Source organism: Aotus nancymaae, unplaced genomic scaffold (assembly GCF_030222135.1).
Source record: "Aotus nancymaae isolate 86718 unplaced genomic scaffold, 86718_ANA_hifiasm-v0.15.2.pri h1tg000019l, whole genome shotgun sequence".
Classification (NCBI taxonomy): Eukaryota; Metazoa; Chordata; class Mammalia; order Primates; family Aotidae; genus Aotus; species Aotus nancymaae.
In genome coordinates this window covers 28868009-28886813 of record NW_026988431.1, presented here as the reverse complement: position 1 = coordinate 28886813, position 18805 = coordinate 28868009, and the positions used below count along the sequence as shown (strand labels likewise).

The window sequence follows — 18805 nt, the reverse complement described above, 5'->3', positions numbered from 1 at the left end:
ATACAGCAATGCTGTTTCACTTACAAATTGCCTATGGCTGCTTTCACATACAAGGCAAGAGTCGAACAATTGCGACAGAGATTGTTTGGCCTGCAAAGCCTAAAATATTTACCATCTGCCTTTTTAAAAAAAATTGCCAGACCCTGATGTAAACGATCTACAAATACTGACAGTCGTTTCTGAATGGCCTCTGAAGACTGAAACTCATGGTTTCCATATTGTCATAGTGGAGTTGAATAGTAAATCAGATTGATTCAGGCAAAAATACTCTTCCGTTCTTCTGAATTATCTTGATAATATACTACTACAGCAGGAAGGGAGACAGTTATTTGGAGGACTAACAAACAGGCATGGTGTATTTTTAATATTGTGTTCGAGGATACATAGTCAGTAGGAAATAGAGATTTTTACATATTATTTAGGAGGCAATAGTACTTCTTAATTAATTTGTCTATTTAAAAAGTTTAGAGATACTCCTTACTTAGAAAATGGAAAACATTACGTATCCATAAGGATAAAATTCTGTTTATTTTGGTGATTGTATTTAGAAATATATTTTTCACTTACCCCTTGATTTTTACTTGATCTTTCTCAGGTCAAAAGAATATTGAATAGGGGCCAGGCATGGTGGCTCACGCCTGTAATGCCAGCACTTTGGGAGGCCAAGGCGGGTGGATCACTTGAAGTCAGGAGTTCAAGACCAGCCTGGCCAACATGGTGAAACCCTGTCTACTAAAAATACAAAAATAAGCTGGGCATGGTGATGCTCTCCTGTAGTCCCAGCTACTCGGGAGGCAGAACTGCTTGAACCTGGGAGGCGGAGGTTGCAGTGATCCAAGATTGTGCCACTGCACTCCAGGCTGGTGAGAGTGAGACTCCATCTCAAAAACAAAAAAAAAAAATTAGCGAGGTGTGGTGGCACACACCTGTGATCCCAGCTACTCGGGAGGCTGAGACAGGAGAATTGCTTGACCCCAGAAAGTGGAGGTTGCATTGAGCCGAGATTATGCCACTGCCCTCCAGCCTGGGTGACAGAGTGAGACTCTGTCTCAAAAAAAAAAGAGAAAAAAAGAGAGAGAGAATATTGGGAGATCATAGCATGAGCATGGCTTTTGAAATCCAACTTATCTCTATCATTTACTCATTGACTATCTTTGAACACAGTACTGAACCATATCCTTTAGTTTTTTTATCTGTAAGGTAAATGTAATAATACCACTGTTAGGATTGTTGTGAGGAATGGATGAGATAATGATGTATAAAATATATATATAGTCTTTTGGGGCATACAACGAATAGTGACTGCCAACAACTGGAGGGCAAATTGGATGCTTTGTGATTTATCAATTTGAAATATCTTTACAATTACTGTAAAAGTGATACTCATAAAAGAAAATTGGAACAATTCAGAAAAGCATAAAGAAGAAAGTAATATTTTAAAGAATATTCTTCCAAACCTCTCTCTGTACCTACAGAGATATGCATAAAATTTGTCCAAAAAGATAGAGCCTGTCATTATTTTTTAACTTTTTTTTTTCTTGAGGCGGAGTCTTGCTGTGTTGCCTGGACTGGAATACAGTGTCTGTTCACAGATGTGCACTACAGCCTCAAATTCCTGGCCTCAGGTGATCCTCCTGCCTCAGCCTCTTGAGTAGCTGGGACTATAGGGATGTGTCACTTGGCTTGAGCCTGTCATTTTAATGGTCTTGTTTACTCTAGTTTGAAAGTTTTGAGAAGGTCAGAATATTCTGTTCTGTTCATAGTAAATAAGGATCATCTTAAACTAATGTGGATGTTTCTGTTATTCATTTTCTTGTACTGTTTATTTCAGGTGGAGTTTTGATGAAACAGTGACTCATTTCATCTATCAAGGGCGGCCAAATGACACAAATCGGGAGTATAAATCTGTAAAAGAAAGAGGAGTACACATTGTTTCAGAGCACTGGCTTTTAGATGTAAGCAATGCTTTTTGTCCCCTCTCTGTTAATTGAATATGTATACAAACATTATTTCAGAGCACTAACTCAAGAGTTTTTCTCTCTCAGTGGAACTAAAAGTCAGTTTAATAATCTTGGTTAACTGTACACATTTCAGTTCTTTGGCATCAAAACCTTAAGATCTCTAGTCTTTAAATACTTAACCAATCTCTAATGGAGACTAATTCTCCATTTCCTTTTACTAATTAAAAATGTGATGTGAATGGAAAGTTTATAATTATTTGAGGAGAATTTAAATTATCAATAGAGTTTAGGTCTGTGTTTCTTTTTTTCTGGGTATCCTCTGGAGGGTAATTGATACCTTTGCAAAAGCACGGGAATGGTTTCAGATTTTATACTTCAGTGGATATGACATTGGAAAAGTGAGGACAATTTGTCATTTGTATGATGCAAATTTTTCAGTGTAACTACTTTTTAAAACTAACTTTGTGAATTTTTTGCCATCTTACATTATAACGTATTGCTTGTCCTTATCTTACTTAACATCCTCTATTCATTAAGATTTTGTCAGTCCTTTCTTAAAGCACACCACTGTATTGCAGTGTGCCCAAGAGAATAAACATCTTCCTGAATCTCTTTATCCACATACTTATAATCCCAAAATGAGCTTGGATATCAGTGCAGTGCCAGATGGCCGACTCTGTAATAGTCGACTACTCTCAGCTGTGTCTGCAACAAAGGATGATGAGGTAGGCGATATGGATGATACATTTACCCCCTCTTAAGCTACAGGTATAATTGTATATTACTATGAACCCTTATACAGTAACTTGGTTTGAGAAATTATAATTTTTCTTTTTCAATAGCCAGATCATTTGATTTTAGAAGAAAATGATGTAGACAATATGGCCACCAATAATAAAGAATCAGCACCATCAAATGAAAATGGAAGGAATGACTCTAAAGGAGGTAAAATATTTTATTTATTTTTAAATTGAAACAATTTTTTTTTGAGACAGGGTCTCACTTTGTTGCCCAGGCTGTATTGCAGTGGCACAGTCATGGCTCACTGAATCCTCAACCTCCTGGGCTCAGGTGATCCTCCTACCTGCGCCTCACAAATAGTTGGGACCACAGGCGCATGCCACCATGTCTGGCAGATGTTTTAATTTTTTGTAGAGATGAGGTCTCGTCATCTTGCCCACACTGGTCGGAAACTCCTGGGCTTAAAGGATCCTCTTGCCTCATGAGCCACTGTACCCAGCTCTAAAATACTTTTAAATTACTAAATTTGTTTACAAATGTATGTCTTTGTTTCATACAGAATGCTTCCTTTATATCAGATAAAAAAAATTATTTTCTATATTGCTAAATATAAGCAAAGCATATATTAGAGGATTGATATGTGGTCCCATGCTGATCATTAAGTGATAATTTGCAAAGTTTTGTGTAGTTTAAGTGTAAAGCTTACAAAATTTATGAAACTAGATTTTTTTTTTTTTGAGACCAGACTTTCACTCTTGTTGCCCAGGCTGGAGTGCAGTGGTGTGATCTAAGCTCTTCTTGTCCTGGCTGGAGTGCAATGGTATGATCTTGGCTCACTGCAACCTCTGCCTCCTGGGTTCAAGCAACTCTCCTGCCTCAGCCTCCCGAGTAGCTGGGATTTCAGGCCTGTACCACCACACCTGGCTAATTTTGTATTTTTAGTAGAGACGGAGTTTTACCATGTTGATCAGGCTGGTCTTGGAACTCCTGATCTCAGGTGATCCGCCTGCCTTGGCCTCCCAAAGTGCTAGGATTACAGGTGTGAGCCACTGTGCCTGGCCTGAAACTAGATTTTTATGGAATTAGTGTGAGACAGCCCTATTCCATTGAAGGCAGGTGAAGTTGGTGATTTTTTAAAAATCTGGTCTTTGGTTCAGTTCTTTTGAGTGATTTTCAAAAAGTGTTCTTATACGTACAATATATTTTAGCATATTCATATAGTTTTTTTTTTTATATATTTTTATTTTTTTTTATTTTTGAGATGGAGTTTTGCTCTTGTTACCCAGGCTGGAGTGCAATGGCGTGATCTCGGCTCACCGCAACCTCTGCCTCCTGGGTTCAAGCAATTCTCCTGCCTGAGCCTCCCGAGTAGCTGGGACTACAGGCGCGCGCCACCATGCCCAGCTAATTTTTGTATTTTTAGTAGAGACAGGATTTCACCTTGTTGACCAGGATGGTCTCGATCTCTTGCCTCGTGATCCACCCGCCTCGGCCTCCCGAAGTGCTGGGATTATAGGCGTGAGCCACCACGCCTGGCGCATATTCATATAGTTTTAAAGATACTAAAAGACATATGAAGAGTTTCTTCCACCATTGTTCCCAGGCCCCCAATATTATTAGTTTCTTATGTATCCTTCTAGAGCTGTTTCATGCATATACAGCCATAAATATGTTTTTTTCTCCCATTTAAAAAAAAACATAAATGGTGGACTACTATACATGCTGTTTCATACACTGATCTTTATGTTACCTTGGGGAGTGTTTTATATCAGTGGATAACTAGGACCATCTTTAGTCTTCTTTTCTTTTTTCTTTCCCTCCCTTTCCTTCCTTTCTTCCTTTTCCCCATTTTCTCTTCCTTTCCCTTTCCTCCTTTCTTTTTCTTTTTGGGCAACTATATTGTATTTATGATGAATGGCCCCACTTTGTTGAGGCATCCATACTTAATAGGCATTTAGGTTATTTCTACTTCCTTGCTCCTTATATATGGATGTCTTTTTAACAGATTAATATGTTCTATTTTCCTTACTTATTCTAACCTACCAAAGCTTTCCCTATGACTTACCTATTTGGTTAATCTCACTCTGTTCATTCCAAAAGTATTTAATACCTACTCCAGAGTTTAGGCTTTAAAGAAACTGAAGGTAAATCCAGTTGTCTTGTCCCTTGGTTATCCATGGGGTATTGGTTCCAAGGACTTACCTCAGGTACCAGAATCCACAGATGCTTAAGTCTCTTATATAAAATGCATAGGATTTGAATTTAACCAATGCACATCCTCCTGTATATTTTAAATCATCTCTAGATTACTTATAATACCTAATATACTGTAAATGTTTTGTAAATAGTTGTTTTATTTTTTTACAGGTACTTTTTTGTGGTATTGTTATTTTTCATTTTTATGTCTTTAAAATATTTCTGATCCATACTTGGTTGAATCCATGCATGCAGAACCAGTGGATGTGGAGGGCTGGCTGTATGTTGTGGTCTGTGTTTTCAAGACCCGTTAGGGAGTCTGGGCATGATGGGCCACACTATAATCCCAGAGCTTTGGGAGGCCAAGGCAAGAGGATCACTTGATGCTAGGAGTTCCAGACCAGCCTGGGCAGTATAAGTGAGACCTTGTCTCTACAAAAAATTTAAAAATTAGCCAGGCATGGTGGTGTGCACCTGTAGTGCCAGCACTCAGGAGGCTGAGGTTGGAGGATCACTTGAGCCCAGGAGGTTATAATGAGCCTGGGCCACAGAGCAAGACCCTGTCTTTAAAAAATAAAAAGAATCTTTGGGAAAAATCAGTCACCTACACAAATGACTGTAATGCATCTCAGAGTGCAGTACCTACCATGAGAGTCAGAAGCAGGCAGGGAGCTTTACAGAAGGGTAAACATTACAGGTCTTGATGAAATGTCTTTGAAGGGGGCTGGGCACAGTGGCTCACACCTGTAATACTAGCACTGTAATCCAGGCGGGCATATCACCTGAGGTCAGGAGTTCAAGACCAGGCTGGCCAACACGGCAAAACCCCATCTCTACTAAAAAATGCAAAAATTAGCTGGGCATGTTGGCGGGCACCTGTGATCCCAGCTACTTGAGAGGCTGAGGCAGGGAGAATTGCTTGAACCCAGGAGGCGGAGTTTGCAGTGAGCTGAGATCTTTGTAAAAAAGTCTTTGAAGGGCTTCCTAGTTATTACATGTACAGTGCTTGTGGTAAGGGCTGCTTTTTATGTTCTACAGTATTCATAGTCTTAGTACATTACTGTGGTCTGTAGTTAGTATTCAGTAAATGTCACATCAATAAGTTTGTGTTCAACCAAGTCTAAACAAAATAGTTAATGTAAGATATGGTTTGAAAAAAAGAGAGAGAAGCTTACCTTGAATGATGTATTTGTGTTTGTTTCAAGTTCTGACACAGACCTTAGAGATGAGAGAGAACTTTCAGAAGCAGTTACAGGAGATAATGTCTGCAACATCAATAGTGAAACACCAAGGGCAGAGGACTTCCCTTTCAAGAAGTGGCTGTAACAGTGCATCTTCAACCCCTGACAGCACTCGCTCTGCTCGCAGTGGACGAAGTAGAGTCCTAGAGGCACTGAGGTGTGTACCTGTCACTGATAGCAGAAAGACTAGATGACTTGAGAGAAAGGTAGCCCCTTATTAGGTACCTGCTGCTGACTCAGTTCCATGAGCTTGGCCTAATTTAGCTTTTTTCCCCCCAATATGCAGTAAAAGAAATATAAAATATCAAGACTAGTGAAGGGGTTATACACCTAGTCCTTATTTAGCCCAAACAATAAATGTTATATTCCAGTATTATCTATTGCCTTTGGCTCTCTGCTGACTATATTTTCCTTTCTAGCTTGTCCTTCTGCTCCTTGCTCCCAGCAGTTCTAGACTTCTTACTCGAAGGTGGCAGCAGACATGGAGGTTTGTCTTATAGCAGCACCTGCTTCACAGTGAGGCATGATTGATGCTTTTTATTACCTCCATTGAGAAAGAAATTATTTTAAGGTCTAATTGGCCTCATTTGAAATGGATTCAGTAGGCAGTTCTCTCTGCTTTTTAGTATTAGTATTCGATAGTATTTGTATTAAACAATAAGTACATGTATATATATTTCTTTCAGACTCTGTTTTTCCAAAGCAGTATATAAAATTTTAAAGTTATTTTTTATTGGAATTTTGCATGCATTTTGTATTCTCCTTGTAAAATTTATCTTCTAGAAAAGGCGATTACAGTTTTTAGTGTGATGTGACTTATGTTGAGTTGCGTTACTTCATCTTTTTCCTGATAGAAGAACAAACTCTATAATTGTGTGATAAGTATTATGGGACTTATATTTTCAATGGACTAATTGAACTATGCATTTATCTTATGCTAACTGTGTATTACATGAGGCAGTTCTTTATCTCAGTACTGAGTAAAGTAGCTTTTTGTTTAATGTGCTTCAGATCATGTTTTATCATTATAGAGAACCTACAACCTGTACCAAGTCAGAGTAAATAAATATACTCTGAACATAAAAAGCTATACTCTTTATTTTTGAGGCAAAGTAACTCTTTGAGGATACCGTCAGCTTTGGTAAATCGTTTTGTGGGTTTTTTTTTTTTTCCTTCTCCACAGTGTAAGTTTTATTTATGGTAAATTATTTTTACCAAGAATGAATGAATGAATATAAAGAAAATCATAGGACTTCTGTTTACTGTCAAGTGGAATCATCACGATTGCACCATAAAATGCACTTCCCTGTAATTCAGCATATGGCTGTTCTGTCATAGACTCTGGACCAAAGTGGTTACCAATGGCCAAAAGGCCCTTCTGAGAAGGCAGCCTTTACAGTAAGCCTCCCACATAATCATAGTGCTTATAATTTCAAGTAATTAAAAAATACAACTGCTGTTAAGTAAAGTAACCATAGTGTTGGAAACATCACCCTGTTTCCCTAACCTGTATAATTAAAGAAAATCCCATTTTAAAATGTAGCAATTATTTTAGGTGTTTTTGTTTTTTTTTGAGACGAAGAGTTTCTCTCTTTTTGCCCAGGCTGGAGTGCAATGGCATGATCTCAGCTCACTGCAACCTCCGCCTCCCAGGTTGAAGTGATTCTCCTGCCTCAGCCTCCTGAGTAGCTGGGATTACAGGCATGCACCACCATGACAAGATTTTTTTTTGTATTTTTAGTAGAGACAAGGTTTCTCCATGTTGGTCAGGCTGGTCTCGAACTCCCGACCTCAGGTGATCCACCTGCCTCAGCCTCCCAAAGTGCTGGAATTACAGGCGTGAGCTGCCAAGCCCAGCTTATTTTAGTATTTTTAAAGAATTTCTTAACAGTGTTGAATTTATCCTTTGAAGTTTTAATTCTATAGACATTTAGTTAAAATATGTGTTTCTAGCTAAAACAGATAACTTTCTGGAAGAAACCTTAAACCTTTTTTTAAAAAAAATGTCCCTAGGTTCATTTATTTAATATTTTTAATGCTTACTTTATACTAGATGGTGGGCATATAAAGGTGAGCCACAACTTTTATGGTCTAACTTATGGATTTAATGAGTTTGGATTTGTTATTGCTGTTTATTTAAAACTGTCACTTTTATTCTTCAGGCAGTCTCGTCAAACAGTACCTGATGTCAACACAGAGCCCTCCCAAAATGAACAGATCATTTGGGATGACCCTACAGCAAGGGAGGAGAGAGCAAGGCTCGCCAGCAATTTGCAGTGGCCTAGTTGTCCCACACAATACTCTGAGCTTCAGGTTGACATTCAAAACTTGGAGGATTCTCCTTTTCAAAAGCCTTTACATGATTCAGAAATTGCTAAACAGGGTAACAAGAAAGAAATCTTTGTATTTGTATTAAGTACATGTTGACCTCTTAAAAAAAAACAGATGAGCATGTTGTAGTTCTCTGAACTGAATATGCAAACAAAAAACTTAGTAGATATTTCTGGTTTTGGTTTAAACTTAAGTCAGAAAAATAACTTGTAAATCGAGGTACTTCATCAGTAAATTGAAAAACATTTTTGGCCAAGTGCAGTGGCTTATGCTTGTAATCCCAGCGCTTTGGGAGGCTGAAGTGGGCAGATCATGACGTCAGGAGTTGGAGACCATCCTGGCCAACATCATGAAACCCCATCTCTCCTAAAAATACAAAAATTAGCTGGGTGTGGTGGTGCAGGCCTGTAACCCCAGCTACTCTGGAGGCTGAGGCGGGAGAATTCCTTGAACCAGGGAGTAGGGGGTTGCAGTGAGCCAAGATTGCACCACTGCACTATAGCCTGGTGACAGAGCAAGACTCCGTCTCAAAATAAAAAAAAAAAAAAAAATTCATTCTTAAATTTGGAAATTTAGAATTGGGCATTTTTTTCTAGACATAACGTTTACCATTGTTCTTCTAGGCCTTTTTGTATTTGTGGAATGTGCTTGGTTTTCCTGCCTATCTTGTTTTCATTTAAGTCTTCTGAATTCTGCCTAGCATATACCTATATTTGTTCTTTGGATTGTATGAGTTTCTTTCTGAATTCTGCTATTTTTTTTCTTCCTTGAGCTTTACCTTGAAAACAAAATGTTTCTTCTCTCTCATCTTTTTTCTTCCTTTTCACATCGCATGAATACCTCCCTACATTAGATACATAGATTTATCTCTGCTTCTGCTTTTCTGCAAGTGTAGAATTGTGCTTATTTTACAAATTTGGGTTACACTTAATGAAAACTTGCTATTTAAGGAAAGTGTTGGGAGAAGCCCACAGATAACACATTTGCTCCCTTCAATGTTTAATTGCATTATTTTTTTCCTTACTATTATATTGCCACAGGCAGATGGGATGCATTTATTTATAAGTTCTGGAGATAGAATACTTTTTTCCCACATACTTTTTACATTCCAGAGTTTGTGCTTAACTTCATCTTGGCTAAGACAGATGAGAATATTTCCTAGAATTTGTTTTTAGTCATATTTGGATATTGTCACACTGCAGCATTTTATTGTCCTCAGCTGTCTGTGATCCTGGAAACATACATGTGACGGAAGCCCCCAAACACCTGATCACTGAAGAACTGGAAACTCCCATAAAAGACAGCCACCTGATCCCTACGCCTCAAGCCCCCAGTATTGCCTTTCCGCTCGCCAACCCCCCTGTGGCTCCACACCCTAGAGAAAAGGTTTGTTGATCCTTGATGGTGATATAGCTTTTGGATATTGCTCTTATGCTGTATTAGAAATTTATTGATATTGATATCAAGCCTTCATCAAATGTTGAAAAGTATATTTTTTTGCATTGTATTATTATTTGTATATTTGATAACTTAGAAGACTGAGTAAAATGCCACTATAAAAGAACTGTATATCTGATCACTTTTAATGTTGATTTTTTTCTAAAATAAAACTTTTAATTCCAGATTATAACAATAGAGGAGACTCATGAAGAATTGAAAAAACAGTACATATTTCAGTTATCATCTCTGAATCCTCAAGAACGTATTGACTATTGTCATCTGATTGAAAAACTAGGTAACAGTATTTTACTTAAATCAAAAATGTCCCATATAATAACCATATTTGGCAGTCAAATGTTGTCAATATTATTTGTAAAGTCTAGAAGTAAAGGAAAAGACCATGGGTAGCTTGTCTAAGGCTGTACATTGAGTCAGCATTGGAACTTTGAGCTCTAAAGTCAGTAGGTCATGGGATTTAAAATTTAAATGGAATCTAACAGTTGAGGTTTAAGTATCTTCTGTGCTGTTTGACTATTCGTTCACTAATGAAGCTTTAAAAACTTACTATATAAATAAAACTACATTTTAATGAACTGGAAAGGTTAATAGTATCTAGAGAGGAGCTTTTTCTTGTTTTGTTGTTGTTGTTGTTGTTTTCCAGTTAGAAATTCAGTGTGGAGGCCGGGCATGGTGGTTCACGCCTGTAATCTCAGCACTTTGGGAGGCCAGGGCTGGCAGGATCACTTGAAGTCAGGAGTTCGAGACTAGGCTGGCCAACATAGTAAAACCCATCTCTACTAAAAATACAAAATATTAGCTGGGTGTGGTGGCACACACCTGTAATCCTAGCTACTTGGGAGACTGAGGCAGGAGAATCACTTGAACCTGGGAGGCAGAGGTTGCAGTGAGCTGAGATCGTGCCACTGCACTCCAGCCTGGGCAACAGAGCAAGACTCCGTCTCAAAAAAAAGAAAAGAAAGAAAGAAATTCAATGGAAAAGAGCTCCTTCTTGTGTAACATTATTATTTTTTTCTTATTTTTATTTATTCTTATTCCACTGGTTGTCAGGCTTTCCACCTGACATCATTCTAGAAGCAGCATAGTAAAAGAGCAGTCTGGTATGCTGTAGCAGCACTGTCCGATAGAAATAGAATGTGAGCCACATATGTCATTTTAAATTTCCTAGTAGCTGCATTTTAAAAACTAAAAAGAGGCTGGGTGCAGTGGCTCCTGCCTGTAATCCCAGACTTTGGGAGGCTGAGATAGGAGGATCACTTGAGCCCAGGAGTTCAAGACAAGCATAGGCAACATAGTGAGGCCCCATCTCAAAAATAAAAAGTAAAAAGTAACACGTGAAATGAAGTTTTACTTATCGTGTCTTCACTTATCAGGCCCGCCTCCATCTCCCAAAATACTGGGATTACAGGTGTAAGCCACCACACCTGGCTGAAATAATGGTTTTTAATAGTGGCCCTGAATCATTAGGAAAAGATTCAATGTTATTTAGTGCTATCTTTTTAAGAATGTGGGGAACTAGGATATGCTTTTTTTAAAAAAAGAAAAAATTTATGTCAAATACAGTTGTATACTTGGAAAAACTCTTTCTTCTTAGAAACTTTGTACTCATATAAAACACATTGTTTCCCAGTCACCTGATAACTTAGATGAGGTTATAAGTCAGAATTGCTAAGTTTTACCCAGAACTCATGAAAATGAAAGGCTTCAAGGCTTCTGTCTTCTATAGATTTTTCCATCTCTGCAAACTTTGGGCAAGAGTGATAGCAGTTAGTAGAGAACTGATCTAGAAGAGGGCAGGGAGCAGAGGCGGATGAGTATGGATTATTCTGGAATTGGGAGTTTGCAACTCTAGAGGTTTTCTAATATTAGAATGCAAAGAGACATTATAATAGATATCATGCCCAGCCCCTCATTTTATAAATGAAGCAACTGTAGCCAATTGATAAATATATAAATCAGTCTATTATGTTGTCTGGGTCACAGAATAAGTTTGTTATATAGAATTGGAAATTGATATTTATTATATTAATAAGAAATTTTACCTTCTTGTTCTTCTGTCACTATGTGATCCTGGGTAAGTTACTCTGTACTGGTTTTCATGGCATAAATGCAAATAATAGTAACCTTCCTTCATATGGTTGTGAAAATTAATCGAATTGGTAATCTGGAGCACTTTAATAGTTTCTGGTTTACAGTAAATGTTCAAAAAGTGTTGCTGCTGTTATTATTAGAGGCATCTTAAATTATGAGTTTGAATGTTTTGTTAAAATCTTAGAAAGTCCTTGATATAACTAATTCTGCCCAACCAGTAGTCAAGTTAACCTCTAAAAGTTAACCTCTAAAATGTAACAGCCATGCTTTACATAAGCTTATATTTACTTAAGCCTTTTTTCCTCAAAGTCAGGCTTCATACATTTATATCTGAAAAAAGTTCAGTTACTGCTTTTTCCCACCTGCTGCTTCATCTCTTACTTATCTGTGTGTGTGTTCTTCCCAAGCTTCTGTGTTGGTCTGCTGACTTTGTTTCCAGTCACAAAAAATTTCCTCCTGTTTTAAAGTCTACAAATGCCCCTATTTTACTTCCATCTCCCTGGTTACCCATATTCAGTGCTTGAAAACTGCTTTGGTAGTTGAGACTTAAGAAACATAACTAACTACAGTGTGTGACTCATGTTTATGTTCTATTTCTTTTTGTATCCTAATTATAACAATCCGATTGCAGACAAACAGGAAAAATTGAACAAAGATTTAGTATTGAGACAGCAAAGAATCTTTGTTAATTATATTAGATCTGATCATGGCATTATGGTTAAGAAAATTTCCATATATTTTAGAGATGTATACTGAAATATTTAGGGGCTAGTAACATGTATCTAGAATTTGCTTTAAAATAGTTAAACAGGGCTGGGCGTGGTGGCTCATACCTGTAATCCCAGCAGTTTGGGAAGCCAGGGCAAGTGGATCATTTGAGGTCAGGAGTTCAAGACCACCCTGGCCAACATGGTGAAACCCTCTCTCTACTAAATATAGAAGAATTAGCCAGGCTGTACTGGTATGTGCCTATAATCCCAGCTACTCAGGAGGCTGAGGCAGGAGAATCACTTGAGCCAGAGGTTGTGGTAAGCCAAGATTGTGCCAGTGTACTTCAGTCTGAGACTCTGTCTCAAAAAAATAAAAACAGAATACAGTAGTAAAGCAAAAAAAAAATGGTTGCAAAATTTTGATAATTTTCGAATATAGTTAGCCAGTGTTTGTGTGGGGGTTCATTTTACTGTTTTATTTACTTTTGTATTTAAAATGTTTATAATAAACATTAATACATATGTATATAAAGTAAAATAATTCTAAGTCAAGGTTTTTTGGTTTATATGGTTTGGGGCATTTTATTTATAGACAATTTCTATGCAAGCTGAGATTACATTTTTCCTAGAAAGAAGTTGAGAATCAATAAAGTACAACCAGTTTTTCTCTACTTAAGGTGGGTTGGTGATAGAAAAGCAGTGCTTTGATCCCAGCTGTACACACATTGTTGTGGGACATCCACTTCGAAATGAGAAGTATTTAGGCTCTGTGGCAGCTGGGAAGTGGGTGCTTCATCGCTCCTACCTTGAAGCATGCAGGACTGCTGGACACTTCGTGCAGGTGTGTATTCAGATTTGCGGAAGTTTATTTTTCTTTAAGAGTGAGTGTCTGCTGGGCATGATGGCCAACACCTGTAATCTTAGCACTTTAAGAGGCCAAGGTGGGTGAACCACCTGAGGTCAGAAATTTGAGACCTGCCTGGCCAACATAGTGAAACCCCATCTCTATTAAAAATACAAAAGTTAGCCAGGGGTGGTGGTGAGCACCTGTAATCTCAGCTACTCGGGAGGATGAGGCAGGAGAATCACCTGAACCTGGGAGGCAGAGGCTGCAGTGAGCTGAGATCACACCATTGCACTCCAGCCTGGGCGATATAATGAGACCCCATTTCTACAAAAAATAAAAGTAATTAGCTGGGCACAGTGGTTCCCACCTGTAGTTCCAGCTACCTAGGATGCTGAAGTGGGAGGATTGCTTGAGCCCAGGAGGTCAAATCAAGATCCTGTCTCTAAATAAGTAAACAGACAAATTTATTTACTTTAAAAAGTAAATCTCAGATTCCATCACATATGCTGACTGCTCATATAACTGAAATAACCAAATATGGCCAGTTGGAGTATACCAACTTTTTTAATAACAAAGCCAAACAGCAACAAAACTAGAGATCACAGAGCCAGATTCACCTTTAATCACTTTTTAAATCATTTAATTTGAATGTCAGTGTTGTTTTTAATTGAAATAACATTTTCTTACTCAGAAAGCTTCAAGATTATCTCATTGTAAGCTTTGATCTTTACTACTAGCCTATTAAACTAATTACTTGAAGTATTTTGGTTCCTAACTGGTCATCACAGTAATATCCCACCATGTAGTTTTTGAAGCTTCGTATCAGGGTCCCTTAGGGATCTCTTCTATAAACCAATAATCAAGTTGTCAGTACATACCTCCTCTGAGACTGTCCTTCTATGAAGTTAGTCTTAGAGCGGGTGAAATTTGTTCATCTGAATATTACCAGTTGCCAAGATAGAGCTATCATTTTGTTTCTTAAAAATGTATGTGATATTTTTCTGATTTTTAATTAAAAGCCAAATATACTTGACTCTTACTTGAAACTTAATCTACATTTCTTCCATGCTCACAAAACAGTATTTACATAGTATTCTCTGTATTTACAACAGATTAAATATAGAGCTTTAGCCGTTATTAGACTTTGAGCTCCTTGAGGAGCCCCGGATGTTGCACTGTGGCTCCCCAAACTGTAGCAACTCAAGTTTGTTGGACAAATTCTCTAGGAAGAAGACTATGAATGGGGAAGTAGTTCCATACTTGATGTTTTGACTGGAATCAATGTACAGCAACGAAGACTAGCACTTGCAGCTATGAGATGGAGAAAAAAAATCCAGCAAAGACAAGAATCTGGCATTGTTGAGGTATTAACATACATAATTATATAGGTAATACAAATAGCAAGAGAATGTGCTTGAGGAAATAATGATTCTACTTGTCTTTTATCCTTGATATGCTTAGTTTGGGCATTCTGAATTGAGCTTACTTTCAGTTCCTGGTTCTTTTAATTGTGTTTGACTTTAAGATACATACATATATATATATATGTGTGTGTATATATAATTTTGATGTCTTTTTAAAAAATAATGTATATACGTAAAATGTGGTCCATATTGCATTTCTTTCGAAGAATCTTTTCAGCATCTAATGTCAGGTGTTCTTGACCTGAATTCACAGACTCTCTCAAAGGAATTTGTAGATCAGCTCTGGGAAGGCCATGTACTTTACATGGGGAGAAAAATACCTTCTTATTTTTACTAACCTCTAATTGAAAATTAGCACTTCCCAAGCCGGGCGCGGTGGGTCACGCCTGTAATCCCAGCACTTTGAGAGGCCAAGGCAGGTGGATCACCTGAGTTCTGGAGGTCAAGACCAGCCTGGCCTACGTGGTGAAACCCCATCTCTACTAAAAATACAAAATTAGCCTCGTATGGTGGCACATACTTGTAGTCCCAGCTACTCAGGAGGCTGAGGCAAGAGAATCACTTGAACCGGGGAGGCGGAGGTTGTAGTGAGCTAAGATTGTGCCATTGCACTCCAGCCTGGGCAACAAGAGCGAAACTCCATCTCAAAAAAAAGAAAAAAAATTAGCACTTTCCTTTTTATCAGCCTACATTATGCTTTGAGTAAACTAGCACTTCCTTTAAGTTCTAAGCAACAAATCACAACACTATCAACTATACCGGTAACTACACTAACAGAAATCAGATGTTTTTGTTTTGCATTATAATTGTAAGCATCTTGAAATACTGTTTGTGTTCATCAGTACTTTATTTATATTATTTGTTAACTGTTTATTTATCAAGAGAAACTGTTACTTAGGCCACATGTTCATGTTTTATAGTTCAGGAACACAAGTCAATTGGAAACTTCTATGTATTAATTCAGTCCAGGCCAGGTGCGGTGGCTCACGCCTGTAATCCCAGCACTTTGGGAGGCCGAGGTGGGCGGATTACAAGGTCAAGATATTGAGACCATCCTGGCCAACATCGTGAAACCTCTCTCTGCTAAAAATACAAAAATTAGCCGGACGTGGTGGCATGTGCCTGTAGTCCCAGCTACTCGGGAGGTTGAGGCAGGAGAATCGCTTAAACTCGGGAGTCAGAGGTTGTAGTGAGCCCAGATTGTGCCACTGCACTCCAACCTGGTGACAGAGCAAGACTCTGACTCAAAAAAGAAAAATAATAATTCAGTCCAAAGAAATTCTTTATATTCCAAAATCACTTTGTACTCTGAAACATAATAGCACTCTTCATCTCAGAATCTTTTGTGGAATCATAACTTCTGTAGAAATCTGCATATCCTTTCTGTTTTGGTTCAACCACAGCAAACCGAGCTGCAATCCCAAGGATACAGCGAATGCTCCCACAATATGAAACCACAGACAGTAGGTCAGAAGGCCACATATCTGAGGTTTCGTCAAAGCACTGGAAGCCATATTAGTTATTGTCTGCTACTTTGAAACTACAGTAGTTATTAGACCCACCACTAGGTCATATGATTTAATGTACTAATATAAAGCATATCTATAATTACATCACAAATCTGTTTTTAATATTTTGATAACTTTCAGTAAAATGGCTTCCTTTTGTAATCCATTATATTTTATTTTTAACATTTTTCTCAAAATCACCCTTATGATTTGGGAATTATGTCTCAGTACAGCTATTACTGAGAGGAGTCTAATGACCAGACTGCCAAACGGATCCATGGCTCACAGAAAAGTTAATTGTATTAGTTCATTCTCATGCCGCTATAAAGAAACACCGGAGACTGGGTAGTTTATAAAGAAAAGAGGTTTAATTGACTCATAGTTCCACGTGACTAGGGAGGCCTCAGGAAACTTAAAAATCATGGTGGAAGGGGAAGCAACAAACACGTCCTTCACATGGTGGCAGGAGAGAGAAGTGCAGAGCAAAGTGGGGAAAAACTCCTTATAAAACCATCAGATCTCATGAGAACTCACTATCATGAGAACAGCATGGGGGGATCGCCCCAACAATCTGAACACCTCCCACGAGGTCCTTCTCCCAACACATGGGGATTCTGATTACAATTCAAGGTGAGATTTTGAGTGGGGACACAGCCAAACCATTATCAGAACCCCTGAGATAAATAATCTTTTATGTCATATTCCAAGTCTCTGATATCTCCAAATCCTTATTAGCCATGAGTCTCTCCCTTTTAGATTAATTCCACTGGCTTTTGTTAGTTGTTATTCCCTACCTAAATATTTTATGGTTTCAATTTGCAAACATTTTTAAGAGAAGTAACATGCAGGCTTCATCTAACCTAAAAAGCTGTGCTTTAAGGTCTTCCCTTGATTAATCATAAGAAAAAAAAATACCAGTAAAGATTAAACATAAATCATGCTGCTTTGTTTTAATATTACCTAATGATGAAATGGTTTTTCATTCCTCAGGTATTTGATGGCCTACTATGTGCCAGATACCATGGATTCACGTTTCAGTGTTCTGACCAGAGATAATTATACTGTGGCAAAAGTAAAGTTTATAAGATTTATTGACATAAAACTAAATCTACAGATAAAATTGTTCATTATCAGTATTATTTTGTTATTTTCCAAATGATTTCACCACAGATTATTTTTTAATTGTAGGGAGCATTTAGTGGGTGGAAGGTTATTTTACATGTGGATCAGTCTCGAGAAGCAGGCTTCAAACGCATTCTTCAGTCAGGAGGAGCAAAGGTTTGTATTGAATTAATTTACTGACCTTTTTACATAAATAATTAACCAAGATTGCTATGAACAGTTCTTCATTTTCTCTACTTTTTGAAATGAGAATCCTTAAGTACACATGATAACAGCTGAACTATACAACTGAACTACCTCGGAATACTGGTAGATTGTGATACTGCTTGTTTTTTCATTAGGTGCTACCTGGTCATTCTGTATCTTTATTTAAAGAGGCCACACATCTTTTTTCCGACTTGAATAAACTGAAACCAGATGACTCGGGAGTTAATATAGCAGAAGCTGCTGCCCAGAATGTGTACTGCTTGAGAACAGAATACATCGCTGATTATCTCATGCAGGTTTGTGAGATTCTATCCTTGACCACCTCATTACCAGAGATATGCTTATATGCGTAAACAAGTAACTGCACAACAAAACCTTCAGCTCATGATTAGTAGAATGTGAGTCTCCTGTTATTCTCCTCTATTCAACCCCTTTCAGGTTTATTCTATTTGTATTTTTTATAATAATGAACACATTATGTAAACATTTAGTTTGGAAGTTAAATATGAGAAGAGTATAAAAATCTAGGTACCTCTAAAGACTTTAAAAATACCCTTTAAAATGTTGGAATATAAAGAAAGCAGAAATTGATTCCAGGAGTCCAAGGAGAAACATTTATCCAAAGGTCCTTTAGTTTTCTTGACTGTTTGCTTTCATATACAGTAAATACCTATGTTAGATAACTGTGGTAAATTTAAGCATTTACTATATGGTGGGCTTACTACTCTCATATTCAGAATTGGCCTGTGTTGTATAATTTGAATGGGCTAAGAAAAATCTTCCTGACACCAGAGTGCCCAAAAGGCTACCAGGAATCAGCAAGGCATGACACATAATCATAAATGTCTTCCTATGAAGAATTTCAAATGGAGTGGTATAGAAATAAGGGGAGGTCAAAGGTCAACCTGCTTTGTGATTTTGCTGCTTATGTTGGGAGACTGCTGAGGATTTAATAGAATGCCTAAAAC

General features: G+C 37.7%; 1 protein-coding gene across 3 annotated transcripts in view; it reads left to right on the top strand.

The window, feature by feature from the left end:
- The window catches only part of TOPBP1 (DNA topoisomerase II binding protein 1), a 62936-nt gene that overhangs the window by 37323 nt on the left and 6808 nt on the right, over nt 1–18805 (top strand). For 2 of the 3 annotated variants that reach the window (XM_012451198.3, XM_012451199.3), the window contains exons 17-27: nt 1832–1955; nt 2540–2686; nt 2804–2906; nt 6104–6296; nt 8302–8522; nt 9690–9856; nt 10094–10205; nt 13407–13570; nt 14803–14940; nt 17697–17786; nt 17972–18133. In XM_012451198.3, the coding sequence (XP_012306621.2) occupies nt 1832–1955; nt 2540–2686; nt 2804–2906; nt 6104–6296; nt 8302–8522; nt 9690–9856; nt 10094–10205; nt 13407–13570; nt 14803–14940; nt 17697–17786; nt 17972–18133 (1621 nt within the window). Of the gene's footprint in view, nt 1–1831; nt 1956–2539; nt 2687–2803; nt 2907–6103; nt 6297–8301; nt 8523–9689; nt 9857–10093; nt 10206–13406; nt 13571–14802; nt 14941–17498; nt 17581–17696; nt 17787–17971; nt 18134–18805 lie in introns of those variants that run through there. The other variant, XM_012451200.3, reaches the window with a different exon arrangement.